The sequence below is a fragment of the Fopius arisanus genome, unplaced genomic scaffold (genome assembly GCF_000806365.1).
Source record: "Fopius arisanus strain USDA-PBARC FA_bdor unplaced genomic scaffold, ASM80636v1 scaffold00052, whole genome shotgun sequence".
Taxonomy (NCBI): domain Eukaryota; kingdom Metazoa; phylum Arthropoda; class Insecta; order Hymenoptera; family Braconidae; genus Fopius; species Fopius arisanus.
This window is the reverse complement of record NW_011887791.1, coordinates 27,895-48,616: the sequence shown is the minus strand read 5'-3', so window position 1 is coordinate 48,616 and position 20,722 is coordinate 27,895. Positions and strand designations below refer to the sequence as shown.

Here is a 20,722-nt window from a genome sequence, read left to right as displayed (position 1 = left end):
GTGTTTTAATCTTAAAAAGTATTGTAAGACCAAACTAAATATCAACAAGCGACAACTACGAAAATACTATCACGTAACTCCTGCAGAAAACCATTAGAACCATTCCCTCAAAGACCCCTGGATATCCGGGAAAACTCAATTAAACGATAATGAATTAGTTAATTTAATTCTTCATGAATTTTCCCTATTTTACAAATAGAAGTGGAAGAAAATTGAGACGCGTCTTTATTTAAATTCATTTCTCTCGAACGATCACAAAATGACTATTTAAAATAATGAACCACTCGTTGAAAACCATTTAATTATTATCATTCAATGTAATTATTATTGTTTAACAACCTAATAGATTTAGGATGAAAAAAAAAAATGATTGACGCGTCAGTCAATTATAATTACGCCAACGCCATTCGATGATGTACGTCATTATTTCCAATTTGAGAATGTCAGGACATTCTCTGAAATGAAAAAAATTAAATTAAATATACATAAACAAATGGGAATAAACATTTTATCCAGAGGAGAAATGAGATTTCCTGAACGTGTTGGGGTAGATTTGAAATTTGATGAGTTAATGAATTTTTCCTGTGAAGCAATCAAGGAAATAGAAATCTGAAAAAATAGAGACTTGAATATGACCAGTTGGAAAAGAAGAAATATTTATTGTAATTAATTTTAAACGTCATTGATAAGTCCCCGAAAATTACCTAGTGTCGGTGCATCACTCACAGAAGGAACGAAAATAATTCAACTCTTTATTATCAACACTTCAGTTCATCGTTGACGTTATTTTTATGAAATCGTTTTCAAGTCCGATGTAAATCCACCCGAGTGCCAACGAGTTGACAGGTGCTGCCACCTGTCACTTCTGGGTTATGACGTTTCCCTGGACACGTCAGGGGATTGTGTTCTTTCGTTTCAACATATCTCCAGCTCCACCATAATCCTCTTGTGTTGATCATTGAACAGTGAAGGTTCTCTTCGAGTGTCTGTTATTTTTTTATCACAAAATATGTCTGGAAAATCCAAAGCCTTCACCAAGGAGGAGGAGCTCCTCCTCCAGGACTTCTCCAGGAACGTGTCGACCAAGTCTTCAGCATTATTTTATGGAAATGCTCTCATCGTTGCAGCGATTCCTATCTGTGAGTTCAATTCCATTCCTGTTTTTTTGAGGAATTTTTTTCTTGTTATGAGAGGTTTTTGATGCATGTCAAGGACTCCTGGGGGTTTCTTCGACGATTGTGAGGGGTGGTTCATTCATTATTTTCGAATTGTTGGAAAAGTTGTGGGGAGAGAAAGGTTAGGGTTATGCCCCACTGGTCCAGACTCCCAGAGTAAAGAAAACCTGAAACATTCGATTTTCATTGGGATTCAGAAATAAAAAAATTATTCGTGATAATTTTCGATTTTCAGGGCTTTTCTGGAGGATTCACCTCATCGATCTGTACTCCAATCTCATTTCCTTCGTAATTGTAACGCTCGTCAGCACTTACGCCCTTGCGTTAGCGTACAAAAATACGAAATTCGTCCTGAAGCACAAGGTAACACTCAAAGCGACGAATTTTCAATCCACATCCGCAGGATTAAGGCAGCAGTCCTAATTCACCAATTCACCCCATAATTTATTAAACAATTGTTAAATCGTTATCCTCTAGATCGCAGTGAAGAGGGAAGATGCAGTGACGAGGGAGATGTCCCGAAAGCTCGCTGAAGATAAAAAAATGAGTAAAAAGGAAAAGGACGAGAGGATCCTCTGGAAGAAAAACGAAGTTGCTGACTACGAGGCGACGACTTTCTCCATCTTCTATAATAATGCCCTTTTCCTGGCAATCGTCATCTTCGCGTCGTTTTATCTTCTGAAAAGCTTCACACCAGCTATTAATTATATTTTCTCAGTTGGTGCCACCAGTGCGGTCCTCGCTCTTCTCTCCACAGGATCCCAGTGAACTTTTGCATTTATCGAATTCATGTAGGGTATTCCATTATAAATTTTTCTTTTATACCTGTGTAAATTAATGCCCAATAAAAATTTATTTATAATCTGGTGTTTGTTATTGCGATGTTCTCACCCACATATGTTGGAAAGTTCTCTGTTATTGTTCTGCAAGCCAAATTTCTCAAGTCGCTGTACAGATTCCAACAATTCCCTCTGGCTTACACCTTTTTCACGCCAATTTTCTATATTCGGAGGTCCATTAGTTATGACTAATAAATTATGAATAATTGATTTATGATGTGGCACTTTCTTCCAAAACATTCAACTGCCAGAGGATTGATTTGTCGTTTTAATGTGGGATAATTATTCCTTGGGAGTTTAATGAGATCTCAGGGATCTGGGACTAAGAATTCTGAATTTAGAGATGAAAAGGAATTTGGAATTTTTTTTTTGTTTATCGCAGGAGATCAAGTCGGGCTGTGAAAATTCAAACGCCAATTATGAAATCTCTTGGGAGGAGTTTCTTTAGTCAACGATTTTGCAAAGGTGCAGACAGAATTCATTTTTTTTTAAATAATAAACAAATGTCCTGAAATAATAAATCCCCCGGAAATCCAATACGCATCCAGTAACTCTCAATACGATGGCTTTTAGTTTTTATGCTTTACTGTTGTTTACACCCGTCATAAAGGATTTCTGTTTCTCTATTTTAGTAACGACAACAGTGCGCACTCGACCCCTCCCCCTGCGTCATCCAATGGTTTTGGATCATTACAAAATTATCATCTGTAAGACCACCAAAATTTCCTGCACCAGAGCAAAAGAAAAAATTCAAAACTCAACCGAAGAAGAATTCCCCCGAATTCTGTGCAATTATTCCACAATAATAATCAGAAGTAATTCTCTCATTACCCTAATCTTCATGAGGTGATCCTAGGAGATATTTAAATACTTTCCCCTTCTATCCGTTGATTCAGTCTTAAGAAACTCTAATAAAAATATAAAAAATATCTCAACAAATATATCAAGAGTATTTTGATGGGAGGAATAATTTAATTATTCATTGAAATATTGATGTACTCGTTTGAGGAGAAAAAAATGATGAATATTCTGGGATTTCGTGGACTACTGCGATTTTTATGTAGAAATGAAATTGAAAAATGAAATGTTGAAATATTTAAATTGTACATGGAGGCAAATGGTAAATGGTAAATAGTAAATAAAGTTATTCAGAAATGAATTCAGTGTCCAACATCTCTGGATTTAAAAAAATTCCTCGGCTTTTACTCTCTACTATCCCCGATCCCAGAATAGCGCAAGCGCTCGTGTTTTCTGCTGCCGGTTCCAATCTCGCGGGGATTGGCTGGAGCTTTCAACTGGGAGAAGTCAGAAAATATTCCTCAAAGGGGAAACGAGGGTTCATACCCGCAACCGCTATACCCCAGGCTATGAATATTACCAGGGAAACTGCTCGTCTCGTACCCAGTCCCCAAAAAACGCACCAGTTCATCGTCACCAAACGGATAAAAAACGTGCATTATCTCGGTATCTAGTGAAAGGGTTTTTATTTTGTACCGACACGATGGTATGTTCAATTCCCGATGATCTTGTAAGTCGACACCCTGGTAAACGCACACGATACATTTCAAAATTTATCTGAATAACAATATTTATTATTATTTTTTTCAAAGTAATCGAACGTTCGCGCCACGTGGGAGGAAAATTTATGATAATCTCATATTTTTATCAGATTTTTTTGAATTTATTTTTTCACTTCGACTTGCAGTCATTTGCAATGAAATTTTCATTGAGAAATCAATTGTAATGCAATTTTTAGAAACTAATCAGAATTTAATAAGAAATCGTTGATTTGGGAGAATAAATTTTTTTGAACACGTGTCGCCTTTCAAAATTTCTATACACTGTCTCTTTTCTTTATTAATTTTTTTCTTGCATCAGTGTTTTATAAATTGATGAGTCTAACAGGATTTTAATTGGCTATGAAACGCGATCGGCAAACAATAATTATCTCAGTAATTTTAAATTACAACTGCAACCATGAGTGCGAGTTTACCAAGATACCGACGATTTTTTAAATCCCTGTGTAAAAAAAAAATTACGAAAAGATTTTGCAGAAAATTTATTGCATTCGCCGGACGAGAAAAAATCGGCAGTATAAATTAATTGTGTACTCAATGGAAATTATTAATGCAAATAAAATTCATCCAGGATAAGGAAAATAATCGAATGCATTGGATTTAGTGGAATTTTTTCGTGCGTGAATTCTTGAATTTAACGAATGAAATTCTCTTACGAAATCGTGAAGTGAGATGAATGGAATTTTCTAATAAATGCTCGTGTTTCCACTGTGAATTGATAATTTTATTAATTTCGGAATAAATCGGTAATTAAAAAACATTTTAAATTCAAAAATCACTTTATCACTTTATCACTTTATCACTTTTTTATCACTTTCACACTTTCGTTATTGCATTAGATTGAAAAGAAATTATTCCACAGTTCTACAGGATAATTACTGCATGAAAATATGATCGAATATTCGACGTCTGGAATTCTGCATCTTGAACGATCTTCATTATCATTTAGTAATAATTAATAAAGGTTTCAGTAGGAAAATGGCAAAACGAGATAAATCGAATTCATCGGTCTTGTTAAATACCGATTTATCTCCAAACCTATCCATTTTAGCCGAAAATATCAGAAGACCATTTTCCTCGAAAATTTAATGACCTCGAAAAAATTTTTCTGATGTTTTCGCCTCAAGTCCATGGTTTCCGGGATAAATCCGCAACTAAGATAGAATTATTGAACCCGATTTCTCTCATTTTTATAATTCACCGCTGACTCAGAGAACGATCACTAATTTTTTAATTGCACAGGCCGATGAGCTGCCCCCAGAGCAAATAGCCGGTGAGTAAATAACGAGAAAATATTGCTAGATAAAATTGAAGATGAATTTAAAAAAAAATATCCAGAGATTTTCCGCGAAATACCGCGAGCAAATTGCAATGACAATTTTTTTCGATTTCTCGTTAGGAAATAAATAATCAAAAATGTTGGCCCATTTTCTCGATTCTCCGTTACCGCACTCGAGTTTATTTACGTTTTACTCGATCGCAGCTTTACTTGGGTCTTGTCTAAGTATAGTATCAAGTGATGGAGAGTATCGAGTGACGATTGATCCAGCGATTTCGATCTATGAATAGAATATTGTTTATTCTCTGTATTGTAAATATCGGTATTGAGCACTCCAGCGTGGGAATATTGTGTACATCGTGAAAATAATTTCGATGCGAGCATTCGCATTTGAGAGATTCGCCAAAGAGCATTCACATCAGATCTAAATTTGAACGCGGGGCTTTGCGCCGATTTCTGACCGGCAGACGCTAACACAAATTATTTAAACCTCAATTAAATAATAATTCCCTAGAAAAAAAAAACAGAACGATGGATTTTTGTTAAATATCCAATCGATCGTGAGAAATCGCAAGAATTTTCACTTGAAATATTTTTAGGAAAGGGAAAAACCCAATATTGCATCCTCTACCTCGCGAAGATGTAAACAATGAGAAGAAGATTTTATTAGAAGTTCGGATTATTATTATGGATTATTTTTTAATGAGAGGAAGTGGAATTAAACGAGCAAATGAATTTTGCAGTTCTGCGAAAAGCGTTCGACAGTTTCGACCGTGAAAAAAGTGGAAGTATTCCCACCGATATGGTTGCTGATATTCTTCGGCTGATGGGACAGCCCTTCAACAAGAAAATCCTGGATGAACTCATCGAGGAAGTCGACGCAGACAGTAATTAATAATTCTCCAAATTCCTCGCATTAAAATTCACCAGCAAAGTCATAAATCTCACATTTGGAATTTACCATTATTCGTAATTATCCCCTTATCTCGAGATCCATCAATTTAAATAGAAAAATATAAAAGGACTTTTTTGGAGCTAATTAAATTTCCGAAGGAAAATATTTTATCATGTTTTCTCGTGAAATCAATGGTTTTGCAGATTGATCGGGATTTGATCCAAGTTCAAAATTCCAATTGAGTAATTTTCGCACTTTGCTACGGAATTTCTTCGCTGATGAATTAATTAATCAAATTATTATTTAGAATCCGGTCGATTGGAGTTCGATGAGTTCGTGACACTCGCTGCTAAATTCATCGTCGAGGAAGATGCGGAGGCCCTCGAAAAAGAACTTCGTGAGGCATTCAGACTGTACGATAAAGAAGGTAAAATGATGGCGAAGGTATTACGCGTTGTTGAAAACCAGAATTGGATCTGAGCCAAAACGAATTGAATGAAAACACAAATGTTGTCAAACAGAAGTACCTCACACCATAAAATACTCAATAAAATTTTATTTATCGTAATTCAACAGCAAAACGATAAAACGATTCAAGTCCACTTAACTCCCAACACAGCCCTTTTAAAAAATAATAAATATTCCCAAATTCACGGCAGATATCAAAATTTTTATAAATACATTTTCTCTAGCTCTCAATTCACCCTACAAAAAAGGTCTTAACAAAAATTTCAATAGCTACCCCCAATTCCGAGATATTCACTAGAAAATAAACATTGAGCTTATTTTTTTTAATGCTTCACTACCGAGTTTATTAATTTATTAACACTTACTCTGAAGGCAACGGATACATCCCAACAACATGTCTGAGAGAAATCCTTCGAGAGCTTGATGACCAACTCACTGATGAGGAACTTGATATTATGATCGAGGAAATTGATTCTGATGGATCTGGAACTGTGGATTTCGATGGTGAGATCATTTTCATTCAATATTAATTGTTTAATAATTTTTAATACGTGAAATAATCACCATCAATCACGCTGACACCTCCCATTAGTATCTTCCTGCCAGTTCTGTGAATTATCTGGCGTCCAAAAACTTCTGCACAAATAATGATCTATTTTCTGAATAGACTGCCGAAATGCTCAACGTTTCAAGTTAAAAACTGAGAACTTGGCATTACAAGAACGTTTACCCGGAATTCCCGCCCACATCCCAAATAATTATTAAAAGAATATTTTTCTGTTTGCAGAATTCATGGAGATGATGACCGGTGAATAATTATCCTCAGTCAGCCTGGGGGGCGTTAATTAAATCAGTTTATACTGCTGTCGTTGCAGGATATTGATTTTTTTTTTTACATCATTTTTGTGTTAAGTCTCTGACAGAAATCTTATGTTCGCATTTGTAAATCATTACATTGTCATTGGACTCTAATGCAATACGTCGTTGCCTGATATACATTATTCTTTCGTACGCATATTATTTTTATAGCGAATCGCTAGGAATTTGGATATTCAAAGTGATTCCGCCGAAACCGAGATTCATTCATTGTTATTAATAAATATTTCAATCGTATTTTCCCATGATTGTTCAATTATTTATCACCATCAACAAATAATACGAACGAAACAAACGGATCAATTGAATTAGAAGACGAAAAAAAAAATCCCAGTGGATGTCTACGGAGAGGAACATGAAATTATTTTCACATTCGAGCTCTTTGATTTTTTTATTTGATCACATAAAATGTACGTATCACATTTAAAGAAAGAGTACTTTGGAACGTTTCGTACTTTCATCAATATATAATATATAATATAATCTATAATCTCTCAGCATCCGGGGCATGATAGATATGAAAGAGAGATTTCCCTGGATTCGAATAGTCAGCAGAAAAAATGTTGACATCACACGACATTCGGTGTCTCCATAGGCTCTATTTTAGTCAGCCATAATAAAATTAAAAGAAAAACCCAACGCATTCGATGAATTCCAGTCAATTCTTTGGAATATTGAAATTTTGGGAAATGAATAGAACATCTTCGAGAAAGCGTTACGTTTTTCTATTAATTATTCTCATAGCTGAAAGTTTAATTATAATTTCATTTGCCCGTTCTTCTAAATATATTCCTACTTACATACAATTTTAAAATGTCCTAGCTGATCAGATGAGACGGTCTGACTGAATAATTCTAATGGCATATATTTCCAATATTAACTGGAAATATTCTCTGCATAATATCCTAGGATAATTGATTCTAGCAAATACACCTTTCGAAATTTGTTCAGTTTTTCAAAGGAAAAAGCTAATTGAGAATTTCATCATTTTCATCAACGAAATGAACGATTAAAAATTGAATTCAGTACTAAAATGAAACAACTCGAGTTCAATTTTTTTAATTACGAATTTATCTGGAAAACGATCAATTCTAAGAGGACATTACAAAAGAGATTTTCAATTAAAAATTTGATGAGCAAGAAAAAAGTTCTTTAATGTTTCCACGGCGAATCGATGTTTTTTCAGATAAATCGATAGTTAGAAAGAATTTGAAATTCGATAGATCTCTCTTCACCTCTTTTTTTCTAAATTACTCTCAAAATTTTTTCACTAGGTCGATTAAATATCAATTTACGCTCGATCGAATGAGAAAGGAAGTGCGAAGTATTTTTGTACAGCTAAAAAATTATGGACTACAAAAATAATAAAAAAATCAGTACTTTAGGACTTGAAATTCAAACCAGAGTGTGCAAGTCATCGTCGTCCACCTCCTTATACAAGGAGGGGGGTAGCAAATGTCACATCTTAAAAAGATTTGGAAACTCAACGCTGATTTCACGTATCAATTGTTGATCTCCTTGACTCTCCGGTCCCTCCTCGCAGAATATTCTGAAAATTGCATTGAAATTTAAAAAAAATTCCCAAAATTAATGACCAACCAATGACTAATTATATCAATCCCGCTTATTACCGTGTGAAGCACTTGAGGAGATCTTCAGATCTGTGTCGATGATCGTCATACCCAGATGTTCTCAAAACCCTTCGACAGAGCTCCAGATATAGTCGTCTCTATGAAATTAAAATAATCAATAAAAAAGATACTGGATTTTTCTAATTAGCATCGAAATTATAAATTCCAATTAAATATTCCAATTCTGTAAATAAATTATTTATCCAGTTAATAAAATACCTTTTCACCAGGCGGTATATCGAACAGTTGCCTCAGTACAATGTCAATAAGAACTTTAACGTCATTCGTGTAGAATAAAGAAGCTGTTATCTCACTTCCGAATAAATCGATGAACAATTTGAGGACTGAGTGCGGGGGAGCAGGTTCGTGATCGAATATCCTCACAGGATCCTCTGCAACAGCACACCCCTCATTATTATCCAAATTATTTCCATAAAAATCCCTTCCCTTACCTTCTCGATTAAGCAGCAATAGAATTTTCTGCGTGAATGTCTTGGCATTGTCCCTGGCCTTGAGTGAATTAAGAACAATATTCTCAGAGCTGCTAAACTGTAGATTATACGAAAGCACCAAATTGAGAAATAAATCAGGAATCTGGTCATCCATATCAGTATCTGGTGGTTCCTCGATGAGCTCCAGGAGAAATGAGATAAATTCAGGCCCCAGTTGCTCTACATGAGTGATGGGCATTCGTTCCCCCATTGAAAAAATCATAGTGAGTAAAAGAGAGGAGTAGTTGAGCTTGGGAACATTTCTTGGATTGCTCCTCATATCCCTAGCGAGTTCCATAGGCAAAATACTATTGAGCATGATAGTGACGACAACAGGATCAAGACTGCACATGACCCCAAAGGACTGGAGTAGAAGTTGCCTGATGGTCCATCTCGCCTCCATTTGATAATACTGAATCAGAGTACTAATTCCATTGTACTGATCCAGCCTGAGGGCATGTCTGGAGACATTGGCATCAGCATTGGTGAGGATTGACGTGAGTTCCTTGATGTAATCCACGATGACAGCCTCGTCCTCGTAGAGCATCCAACTCCTCTGCTGGGAATCCTCTTTACACGACGTCAACTCCCGAAAAATAACTTTCAATCTCTCAGCGTCATACGTTTCCTCGATACTTACGTTGGAAATCATCAGGGGCTTCTCCAACTGATTTAAAACCACGTCGAAATAGTGGCTGATGTTGCTGGGGAGATACTGCTGCAGTCCAGAGACAACAACACTCACTGCTAGTTTGGACATCTCGTAACTCAGCTGTGTGTGTTTTCTCACTTCGTCGAGGATTTTGTAGGCAGCATGGGAGTCCATTTCTGGGGTAGATTTGCTTTTCTTGGGGGAGCGAGGTCGAATGTTCAAGTGGGAGGAAGTCTTCTGCAGCTCCTCGGTTTCTGGGACTCTTTGGTGAACCTCTGAGGAAGTCTGACGAGGAAGGGATCTGATCTGGGAATCTGGATTCGAGGGCTTCGGTTCTGGCTTTAATTGGGGGCTGATGTCCCCCTCGTAGGGGAGGATTTTTGTCTTCTGGACATTCTGGATCGTCTGGAGTTTATCATCTGCTTCCTGGGGGATTGGTGAATCTTTTACCGGCGAGGAACTTGTGAATGTTGGGGGCTGTGGCGCTTGTTTCTTCGGCTTTCTACTCAAATCTGCCTGTCTCCTTTTTTCTATCAATCTCTGTACCAAGTCTTGTTTGTCCATTGGCAGGGGTGCTCCTGGTTTTGAAAATTCACTCCGCAGCTTCTCGATGCAGTCGTCCAGAAAAGATATCATGAAGTCTGGATCGACTTTTACTGTTGTCACGTAGTTTGATGGAATGTAGCCCAGTTGGCCTGCATTGTTCACCACCTGCCACCAATTTCTCTGTTTTGTATTCGATTGGTGCAGGATGAAGTGGTCACTCTCGCTGAAGCTCAACGTCTTCGCGAATGTTGCTTTAAAGTCGTAGAGAGCTTTCAACATTTCATAGTTTTCTGGAAAATTTTGACGTTTGATTTGAAAAAAATTCTTTAATTATATTCCCTTCTTTTTAACGTATTTCCATTCATGAAGAAAATCAACAAAAAATGAAATCCAATTGCTTCCATCAATCAGGATAATTAAAAAATTCGTCTCATTTAATTTGAATTTATTTGAGTCCCTGAATTTACGTACCTAACCTAATGTAATTGTCGCCCATACTTTTGAACCTCTTCAGACTAAAAAAAAAACAATGAATATCTTGATGATCTCCAACGGCAGCTGGAATTCGTAAATTCCAGAATGAGTTTCACTCTCGAGACAAGTTCCAAATATTTTTCTCCATCCTCAAGGTGGCGAGAAAAATACAAGGAAAAACATTCACTGTTTTCAAAATCTGGGCGAATCCTCGGCCCCTAGACCTGATATCGAAAAAAAAAGAGGTGAATGTTTTGTAATGCAACACGCATGCCCGAAAATTAAATAAATCTCGCGCCCTGAGTACGAATTCCACTTCTGAATTCCATGAACTAGAGTGGTACAATGGCTCGTATCAAATCTCGTTCGTTATATAAAGAATTCTTGTGGTTGCGCAATATTCCGGGGGATAGAAAGTAGATCGGAAAGTTAATTAATTCTGGTCTCGTTGTATTGAAGAATATTACGAATTTATTGGATTATTTATACATCATTCACGATGCCTCGAACATTCCCACGCTGAGGAGGAGATTTCTCCGAGAGAAATGAAGAGCCAATACTGCAGAATTTTTTGTGGGAAAAGTTCGAAGGAGATAAGACTCAGCAGAAGTTTTGACATCAGGGTTGTGGGATACATTGACGTCCTCCAGACTCATCTCTTCAGCGAGTTTTGTAAAGTCCCATAGCTTTAGGGTGCAGTCCAGAGAAGCTGACGTTCAATCAGAATTTTTATTTCGTCAAATAAATATTTGAAATAAATTGTGAATAATTAATATTGATAAAATTAATATTGATAAAATTACCTGACACGAGAATATTTCCATCTCTGCTGAAAGAGAGACTGTGAATAGTGCTGGTGTGTCCAGAGAGTGCAGCAACGAGATGCCCATGTGCCAGATCCCAAACAAGAACTCTGTTGTCAGCTCCAGCAGAAGCTAGAAATCTTCCCTCAATAGAGAAGGACAGAGCAAAGATTGGGGCCTTGTGGCCAGTCATGAGTCGGACTTGATTCCCAGTGACGCAGTCCCAGAGTCTGATGGTCATATCGCTGGAGCCACTGACAATATAATTAGAATTAGGATGAAACTGTACGACATCGACGTCAGAGTAGTGCCCAGCGAATATCCTCAAAGGCTGGTGAGAATCCGTTGCCCAGAGTCTTGCAGTCTTGTCGTGGGATCCGGTGGCAAAATAATACCCATGAGAAGAGAATCTAACGCACCAGACAGGGAACAAATGCCCCTTGTAGCAGACGACGCACGTCCACGTGTGAAGAGACCACAATCGAACTGAAGACATTAAAAAAAAATCTCTTCAATTTCCATATTATTTATTGCTGGTAATAAAAAAAAAATAAAAATCCACCAGTAGTGTCTTCGCCACAGGACAGCAGTAAATTCCTATCAGGACTGAAGCTCAACGAATAAATAGGTCCACTGTGTCCATGGAGAGTCCTTACAGTCTCAGCAGTCCTGTCATCCATCATCCTGACAAGTACATCATCAGCCTCCCTGTCAATATCCACGAGATTCTCCCCCGACTTCATGAGCCTGAGCTTCTGGGGCACTAGACTCCAGACTTTCAACGTTGAATCACTAAATCCAACAGCCAAGAGACTGGAGTCCTCAGCGACCTCGGCAGCAGTAACGCTGTGTACACTATTTAAAAGAGTATAAAAACAAATAGAAGGTAGTGAATCAGCGCTGAGATTGACTCTCTTGGAGGCTTCTCTGAGAGCCTTGATCTTCTCGAGTTTATCAGCATCCTTGAGATTGGGAAGTGGCATTCGTCCAACAGGAGGTGCATTGGGATCTGACTTTGTTTTTTTCGAGAACAGTGGATCCTTCTTGGGTTTTTTTTTCTTGGGTTTGTCCCCCTCGTTGGCTCCCTCCTCTCCCTCCTCCTCCTCAGCAGGTGGTACACACTGGATGTCAGGTTCCTTGAGAAGACCGTAGTAGACTTTGGTTTTGTTATCCTGTCTTGTTGCCTCCCCCAACATTGCACCCGATGTCGCCTGGATCTGCTGCTTATTCCTGGCAACTCCCTCGTACATATCGAAGTACAGGTGCTCCTGGATAATATTCAAAAGGACAGAGTGCTTCTTCTCCTGGAGGTGACGCTTCAGGATCGACAGGGTATCCCTCGATATTCTGATGATGAATTGATTGGACTTGAACGTGTCTGTCAGCTCGTTTTCCGCCATCTGCTCTCTCGTTGTCACATTCGACAGCTTTTTCAGGTCACTTTGGTAATATTCCTCGAGATTTCCACTGAATCTCTCCATCAGCTGTTGGGCTTCTTTTGAATGGCTGTTGTACACAAGCTCCAGGTACATGTGCACAAGAACCGGGTACAGAATTGTTCCCAATTCATGTTTGTAGATGTCCAGGGAACTCTCGACAAATTTTTTTAGCTCGCTGTAGGCTTTTTCGTAGAGAGCTGGATCACCCTCGCTCTTGTACGCTGATAAAACACTACTGACTTCAGAATCTGTTTGCTGGGTGTCGTCGATCGAAACGTCTGACAGGTTCGCCTCCTTTCGAAGGAGATCTTCTGTCCCCTACAAAAAACAATTACTTCACTGCTAACTAAAATTTGTAAATACTGTAAGGTATTTAATTGAGTTTGTATTAAATTTCTATGATTCTGAAATAGTTTTGGACTTTTATTATTTTTTTACATCTGGAGTGGAGAGTTTAGAGGTTATGTATCAGGTATCAGGCACAGTACCTTCAGGTTGTATTTCCGCAGGAGCTGGAGGACAGCAACCATCGTGTTCCTATCAGGCTCCATGATTATTCGAGTAATCCAATACAATATAAACGTTTTTATAATCCCAATAGTGGAATGCTGGCAGTAATTACTGAGTCAATAATGTTGCGCCGATTCATCGATAACTAAAATATATTTTAGTCCATGTCGATGAAAATTGTATTATGATCCTCGAAGAGGACTCACAAAAGGGGAAGCCAGGGATCGTGTGAGGATGCGTTACAGCTTGAGGAGGAATCCTGCACTTTTTACAACTTATCTGCTTTGTATGTTTACAAAAAAAATTATTTTTTTAAGGTATGATACAGGGAGGTATTGCCAAGCTTTGATGTCGCCGACATCAAAACACGAGACAAGTACCTTCAGACGTCGTACGTAGCGCTGTATAACGCCTTCTCCTCATGCGCGATTCGTCCCCACAATTCAGCGATTTCTGGCGTTTAAATTTGAATGCCAGTCGAGTCGTTTGATTTTTTTTCTTTCAAATTGACATGAAAAAAAAAGGTATGGCATAAAAATTGTCTACAAAAGCATAAATGAACAATGGGTATATGATTATTTCAATACGAGAGATTCTTCCCCAGTATTGACTATTTTTTCATAAATCAAGTAATTAAAGTGAAACTCTTTCCACGTCACCCAAGGGGTAGAGTCTTTAACGCGTTTTTTTTAAAGTGGTATCCCCTGTAGGCCTAATCCACTAAGTTAATAAATGGGAAATTGTTATGATTTAAAAACCTGGAATCAAAAAAGAGCCATGACATTTATTAATAATAAATAATAATGAATTAATAATAAATTCATCAATTTCTATGGATATTCTAGATGCATTGTCGAGCTGCTGTGGAAATTGAAGAAGAATCGGAAGTAATTATTTAAGCAATTATATAAACAATTATCAAATTATAATTGTGATTTTTATTTGTATTCTCCTTCGTGTCCTGAAAATAGCTGAGAAATTCTTATCGGGAGATACAGAAGTCGATGAATTCCTAGAACAATTCTTGACCTGAAGAAAGATAATGGATTTACGAAAGGTGAAGGTAGACAAAATGCGAGAGCTCAAGAGGAAACCGAAATCGTCAACAGGGAGTTATCCAGAATAATTCCCACGATAGCCCTCATCTCAGACAACAAGACAAAAGATTACATCGTAGGCTTCACGGACCTCGGAAATTCCGACGATTTTTCCACAAAGATGATGGAGTGAAGAATAGCCCAGTCTGGTGCAATATCATACACTGGTGACCTGTTGAATCCACCACAAAAGGGAAAGAAGCCGTCTAATCTACTCTTTGGAAACCAGAAATCAAAAACAATTCGAGGCAGAACTAATTCTGACGACAGTGGTTCTGATAACGAATGATTTATTCTCAATCGATCGAATTTTCCTAGTAATTCGCATACCTTTTTGGATTATTATTATTTTTTTTACGTCACGCACACTGATAAATGATAAATTACGAATTAAATCAATCTGATCGAACACAATAAACATTTATTTATGGGTTTATATTGAATTTTTATTTGAGTTATAAATACCTTCAGCTCTCCACATAAGTAAAAACTGAAATATAAAAATGTTTCATCAGGAATATTATGAAATTATATGACTTTTACATGACCTGCATACAGAAATAAATTTATTATTATTTAAAAAGTGCACTATCCACTCTGAGTCGAATTTAAAGATTATTACCACACCCTGAAAAAAAAACACAAAACATTGGCTTTTAAAATTGTATTTAATCGGTAAATACTACGAGTATTAGGCTATGGTGCATTTACCTGGATATATGAAAGTATTTTTGAATGAACCTTTTTGTTTAGACTCATCTCGCTCATCCCACAGGGTCGTCCCATCGCAGGCACAAATTCTTTTCGTATTTTCGAAGACTCCTGATGATCTCGCGATAATTCCACACGCTAGTCTGTGGAATAAATGATTAAAAGTGTTGAGTAAAAGCAATACGAAAGAAATTATTCATACTCACTTCTGGCCACTATTTCCATCAAATTTTGATGTTGAACTATTCCCCTTGTCCAGAACACCGGTCGCCTCTGTATTAGCTTCAACCATTTTCTCTTCACTCTCTAATATCTCCTTTTGTTTTCTCAATTTAGTCAATAGTACATAGACTCGTCCTTGAATCCCATGATTGTCTAATTCTTTCCTACCGACTTCTGCGGTCTGTGATATAATCTGAAAGGTATTGGTCATCTCAAAAGCCTGACTTTTTTCTGATAACGTCTCAGCACCTCCCTTCGCAAATTTTGAAATTTCCTTACCCAATTGCCCAGCTCCGTTTTTCCTGCCTCGTCGATGACTCCCTGTCCTTCTCCTTCAATCTCTCTAGCTTTCCTTTTAATAACTCTGAGCTCTTCGATGCCTCAGATTCCACTGACTTGAATTTTTGACGAGCTGATTTCAAAGCCTCCGATTGCTGATTATTTGTGTTTCGACGAATTACCAGTTATTAAAAATATCTTCACTTCATTAATATCTATTACATTAATACTTACATTAGATTTACTTCAATAATAATTTAATATCGTACTTACTGTTTTGGGCGGAGATATAAAATATGACGTAAATTTAAGGCCCGGATGGATTATCTGGAAAATATAATTTACTCCGAAATTTGGACTGCTAGTTACTCCGGAAATTAATCGTTTTTTCCAATAATTATTAGCTAGCACTGTAGCGGTTGTCAACAACTAGAGCGCTAGCTAACAATTATCGGAAAAATCGATTAATTGGTGGAGTAATTAGGAGTGGCAATTTTGGAGTAAATCATCTTTTCCAGACAATCCAACCGGGCTTTAATTCAAATTTCAAAATGCAGCACTCCAGCGTAGTCAATCACTTGTTTATACACGCACTCGCGATTTATCTGATGGAGCCATATTTACTGGCATCTCGACATCAATCCCCCGAACCGACCACGAAAAAATCCACGGAACGGATACGATATATATTCGGCGGCGCTAATTAATAAATAAATTTCACTCACCGGCGTTGGATGAAAATAAGTCCGCTTTCAATTTTCACCTTTCGAACATCTTACCTTAACTGTAAACATAAAAAAAAAAACAAATTGTTAATGAAATTTCGACAAAATAATTTTTTTACTGCAAAGGCGATTTTGAATTTTGATTTGCGAGATTTTATTTAAAATTATTATTTAAAATTATTTATTATTTTTTATTTTAAATTTTTTTATTTTATTGGAGAGTTAATTGGATAATTGAAAATTGTTTGTAATGTAAGCATTGAATATATCAAGAATCAGGAATGAAAAAAATGACATGAAAATAAAATGAAAATTATGCTTCAAGGTCATAAAAAAAATGCATACGAAACTCACCTTGCAGTCGGTTGCAAGATGCCCTCCGATCCTGAAGATCTACATGTGATTCTCCCGCCAAAGGTTGAAGTCGGCTTGGCAGCATCAGCACTCCAGACAGTTCAAAAGTTCACTAATCACTCACCACACAACCAAGAATGTTTTATCAACTCAAAATCCACAAAGATCAATAAAATAATATCAAAGATCAAATAATATTTTTAATCATTCAAAATAAGATGAATGAAAAAAGTAATCCTTCGAATTTAATTCGCACTGTCACTTTAGTCCGTATCTAAACACACTGAACACTTCACAAAATCACTTGCACTGAGTCCCGCACTTTGTATTTTCAATGTTCACAGGCAGCGCCGGTTTTCTGCGCTCACTAGGACCCCGATATTAACGAATTTTAACAACGCGACGCGAGACTGACCGCTCTACGCGCGGGTCGCGGAACGACTGACTCCCCACTGAAAATGGCAGGGCGTCGGAGGCGGCGCTTGAGTGGGGGGGGGTCCCCCGGCGATACTCCGCGCTTGCGCACAGAGCACTCCCCATGCGCACAGAACACCCTGCATGCGCACAGAAGACCGCTCGAGTGGGGGTCGCCAGGCGATACTGCGTGCATACGCACGCAGACCGTCCGTGCACACAGAACGCCGTGAGTAGTCTCCATTTGACGAGATAAGATAATTGCGAAAATTCTCAACTTAATAAATAATTCTCTGTTAAAAAAACAGTGCAATGCAAAATTTTAAAATTTCAGTGAATACCAATTTCTACAATTCGCAAGGGAAAAATAAAAAAATATTCCATTCTGTTTGTCTACGTATATTGTATCACGATGTCATAATTTTTTTTTTTCGTGTTTTATGTTATTGAGTAATGTATACACGATTTTAAAAACAACGGAATGAACTTTCCAATAGTTGAAACAACTGTTATGTGGCACTTGGTCATTTAAAATATATGATTCATTTACGTAAAAATACGAATAGCAATAATTAGTAGGTAAAAGATATTCTCGATATGGTGTGATGAAGGTATTCAAAGGTTTGCCACTGAATGGTCCATCAGCTTCAAGAGACTGCTTGACATCCTAAATGAAAATATGTTAGATAAATATATGTTAATCTATATATTAATTTACGCACTCACTTTTTGATCATATGATCATAGATGTACGAGGGAATTACTGTAATTGTCACGACATCTGAGCCTTGAGAAATTTCTGCAGCGATTTCCTTGTCCTTGAGTCCAACAACGTTCTGCAATTTAAACAATTCACTTAATAATAGAAATAATAAAATTAGACACAACAATAAAGTATGCAACTCACCTTGCCATTAATCTCTAAAATTTGGTGGTCAGTAAGAAGGCCATTTCGAGCTGCTGACGAGTCTTTGACGAGAGCTATTATTTTACCTTCTTTAAATTGAAAACCAATCTGACCAGAACTGTCTCTGTGCATTGTCACTGTGCGCTCGAATGGTCTGCATAAGGAAAATAATTAATTCAGAAGAGAATCCCACAAATTTCAAGGCAAGTTTAAAATTATATTTCAATTCACCTGTCTCTGACGATCACTTTGATACCATTAATCGGGGCATTTCTCAATAACTTGTGCACTTGATCCATTGTAAAACCAGCAACTGAAGTTGAATTGATATCAAGAATTTGATCGCCAAATCTGAGGCCAGCAAGAGCTGCTGGAGAATTAGGACTCACAAGACACACAAATATTCCACTATTTATCGAGTGTACACGAAGTCCAATTTTTCCATCCTTATCTTTGCAGAGAGTCAACTGAAATTTACCAGAAGAAAAAAATTATAGTAGTCATAATAATATGGGAGTCCCTCACATTGGAATAATCATATTATCAAATTATCTACAATTAATCTACCTCTCGAATTCCATGTGATACTTGAGCTCGTTGTAAACCCAGAGAATCTCCAGAGAGTGGTGCTGTCATACCAGCAATTGGTCCAGATGTTGTAATTTCCGTCTGAAAAGCGTAAAAATTATATTGATACCCACAATGATTATTTCAGTGCTTTCAATACTTGATATGACGTAATTATTCCACTTACAGATTGGCGAACAGCAATCGAATACTCAGGCATATTAGCTTCAATCATTTCCGCAGTTAATTCAAGACCCATATAGTCTGCCAATGCAGGATACAATGGTCCCGAAATTTCTGCATATTCCTGTCGATTGAGAATTGGTGCCGATGGAACTTCTGACGCTCGTGATGGAGTCGTATTCATCTGAGATGCATACTCCGAATACTCAGATTGCAATTGAGCCTACGTAAGTTCAAAATATTTTCTTGTATTTTGTATTCGATACACGAGAAGTTATGATATAGAGTCTCTACCTTCATCATCTGATCCACCTTCATGTCCTCCAGAGACGGATATAGAGCCATGTTGTCCAAAATTTCTCTAGGAAAATAAGCTAGAAAAAATAATTATGAGTATTTTAAGAGCGACGTGGACAGGCAAAATGTATGTCGCTGATAATTATTTAATGATTTTATAGGAATTTATTATGAGAACGATCATTGTTATCAAGTCATTAGTCATCTAGAGATGAATAGCCTATAGGAAAAAAATAGAACGTACATACGCATGTTAGTGGAAAAGTTGGAGTACAAAAAATAATAAACAGAAAATAATGAACGGCTTTATTGTATTGAAAATTGTCTGGCGATTAGAATAAACGTAATAAGCATTTGAAATAGAAAATAATGCATAATCAACAAGCAATATTGATAAGCAACTGTCAAACGTTTTTACTCACGGATTCCTATAATTTCTTAGATGGCAATGATCGTTGGCTCTTTTAGTGTTGAGTTATACAATGAGATGAAATAATGTCTGTGCTGTCACAATCCTTTGTTTCTGAGTACGAGAATTTAACGAAATGAATGAATAAGGCGGATTAAATAAAGAGAGTGAGAGAGGTGGAGCAGTCAGAGTTAGCGTTGATTGCATATGTCATCACTCTGACTAACCTAACTTATACTCTCTCCAAGTGTGGGAATTTCAAACTTGGAATTGAACTCCGGTCGATCTTTTAAGGAGTTTTGAATGAACTGATTTCAATTTTTGAGGATACCAATTAGGGGTGTTTCCGATTTTTGCGATTCGAAAAACATGCCTGATACACTTTAAAAATTCACCAATTGCGTAATAATGGGAATTCCTGGAAAAAGCGAAGAGTTCTGAGTTGCGGACGGACCGCGGATCCGGAGTGAGGACGAATTAGCCCTCGTGGAGTGATTTTAAATTTTTTCACTTTTTGAAAAATCGGCACTTGAAAAATTTTTTGAAAAATTCACCAATTGCGTAATAATGGGAATATTTGAGAAAAGTGAAGAGTTCTGAGTAGCGGACCGACCGTAGATCCAAATTCAGGTCGAATTAGCCCTCGTGGAGTGATTTTTAATTTTTTCACTTTTTGAAAAATTGGCACTTGAAAAATTTTTTGAAAAATTCACCAATTGCGTAATAATGGGAATTCCCGGGAGAAGCGAATAGTTCTGGGTTGCGGACCGACCGTAGATCTGAATTGAGGGTGAATGAGCCCTCGTGGAGTGATTTTAAATTTTTTCATTTTTCGGAAAATTTGGAAAATTTGGGACTTGAAATTTTTTTTTAAAAACTCACCAATCTCGCAATAAGGGGAA

At 37.0% G+C, this 20,722-nt stretch overlaps 6 protein-coding genes across 7 annotated transcripts; 2 read left to right on the top strand and 4 right to left on the bottom strand.

Annotated features, from left to right (window-relative positions):
* Window positions 1-881: 881 nt before the first annotated feature.
* Window positions 882-2,037, top strand: LOC105267968 (translocon-associated protein subunit gamma). Its single transcript, XM_011307170.1, has 3 exons — window positions 882-1,139; window positions 1,411-1,538; window positions 1,653-2,037. The coding sequence occupies exons 1-3, from the start codon at window positions 1,010-1,012 to the stop codon at window positions 1,941-1,943; spliced, it is 549 nt and encodes a 182-aa protein (XP_011305472.1). The 5' UTR covers window positions 882-1,009; the 3' UTR covers window positions 1,944-2,037.
* Window positions 2,038-3,372: 1,335 nt separating this feature from the next.
* LOC105267967 (troponin C, isoform 3) lies at window positions 3,373-7,212 on the top strand. 2 transcript variants are annotated; one of them, XM_011307167.1, is made up of 6 exons: window positions 3,373-3,542; window positions 4,834-4,864; window positions 5,614-5,757; window positions 6,073-6,192; window positions 6,606-6,737; window positions 7,021-7,212. In XM_011307167.1, the coding sequence occupies exons 1-6, from the start codon at window positions 3,516-3,518 to the stop codon at window positions 7,047-7,049; spliced, it is 483 nt and encodes a 160-aa protein (XP_011305469.1). In that variant the 5' UTR covers window positions 3,373-3,515; the 3' UTR covers window positions 7,050-7,212. The 2 variants fall into 2 exon arrangements, with proteins under 2 accessions (XP_011305469.1, XP_011305470.1); XM_011307168.1 differs by having other exon boundaries at window positions 3,378-3,518.
* Window positions 7,213-7,492: 280 nt separating this feature from the next.
* Window positions 7,493-11,199, bottom strand: LOC105267966 (NCK-interacting protein with SH3 domain). The gene is made up of 5 exons (XM_011307166.1): window positions 10,901-11,199; window positions 9,193-10,719; window positions 8,960-9,132; window positions 8,741-8,838; window positions 7,493-8,658 (listed from the first exon to the last, which is right to left on the bottom strand). The coding sequence occupies exons 1-5, from the start codon at window positions 10,923-10,925 to the stop codon at window positions 8,568-8,570; spliced, it is 1,914 nt and encodes a 637-aa protein (XP_011305468.1). The 5' UTR covers window positions 10,926-11,199; the 3' UTR covers window positions 7,493-8,567.
* A 155-nt stretch (window positions 11,200-11,354) lies between these two features.
* Taf5 (TATA-box binding protein associated factor 5) lies at window positions 11,355-14,045 on the bottom strand. The gene is made up of 4 exons (XM_011307165.1): window positions 13,634-14,045; window positions 12,269-13,463; window positions 11,707-12,192; window positions 11,355-11,612 (listed from the first exon to the last, which is right to left on the bottom strand). The coding sequence occupies exons 1-4, from the start codon at window positions 13,694-13,696 to the stop codon at window positions 11,398-11,400; spliced, it is 1,959 nt and encodes a 652-aa protein (XP_011305467.1). The 5' UTR covers window positions 13,697-14,045; the 3' UTR covers window positions 11,355-11,397.
* Window positions 14,046-15,254: 1,209 nt separating this feature from the next.
* Window positions 15,255-15,758, bottom strand: LOC105267964 (copper chaperone for superoxide dismutase-like). Its single transcript, XM_011307164.1, has 3 exons — window positions 15,670-15,758; window positions 15,464-15,606; window positions 15,255-15,380 (listed from the first exon to the last, which is right to left on the bottom strand). Exons 1-3 carry the CDS (start codon window positions 15,753-15,755, stop codon window positions 15,361-15,363), a joined length of 249 nt encoding a protein of 82 aa, XP_011305466.1. The 5' UTR covers window positions 15,756-15,758; the 3' UTR covers window positions 15,255-15,360.
* Window positions 15,759-17,840: 2,082 nt separating this feature from the next.
* On the bottom strand, window positions 17,841-20,029 carry LOC105267963 (syntenin-1). The gene is made up of 8 exons (XM_011307163.1): window positions 19,834-20,029; window positions 19,409-19,488; window positions 19,119-19,337; window positions 18,932-19,033; window positions 18,596-18,831; window positions 18,365-18,518; window positions 18,184-18,293; window positions 17,841-18,124 (listed from the first exon to the last, which is right to left on the bottom strand). Exons 2-8 carry the CDS (start codon window positions 19,457-19,459, stop codon window positions 18,073-18,075), a joined length of 924 nt encoding a protein of 307 aa, XP_011305465.1. The 5' UTR covers window positions 19,460-19,488; window positions 19,834-20,029; the 3' UTR covers window positions 17,841-18,072.
* Window positions 20,030-20,722: the final 693 nt, after the last annotated feature.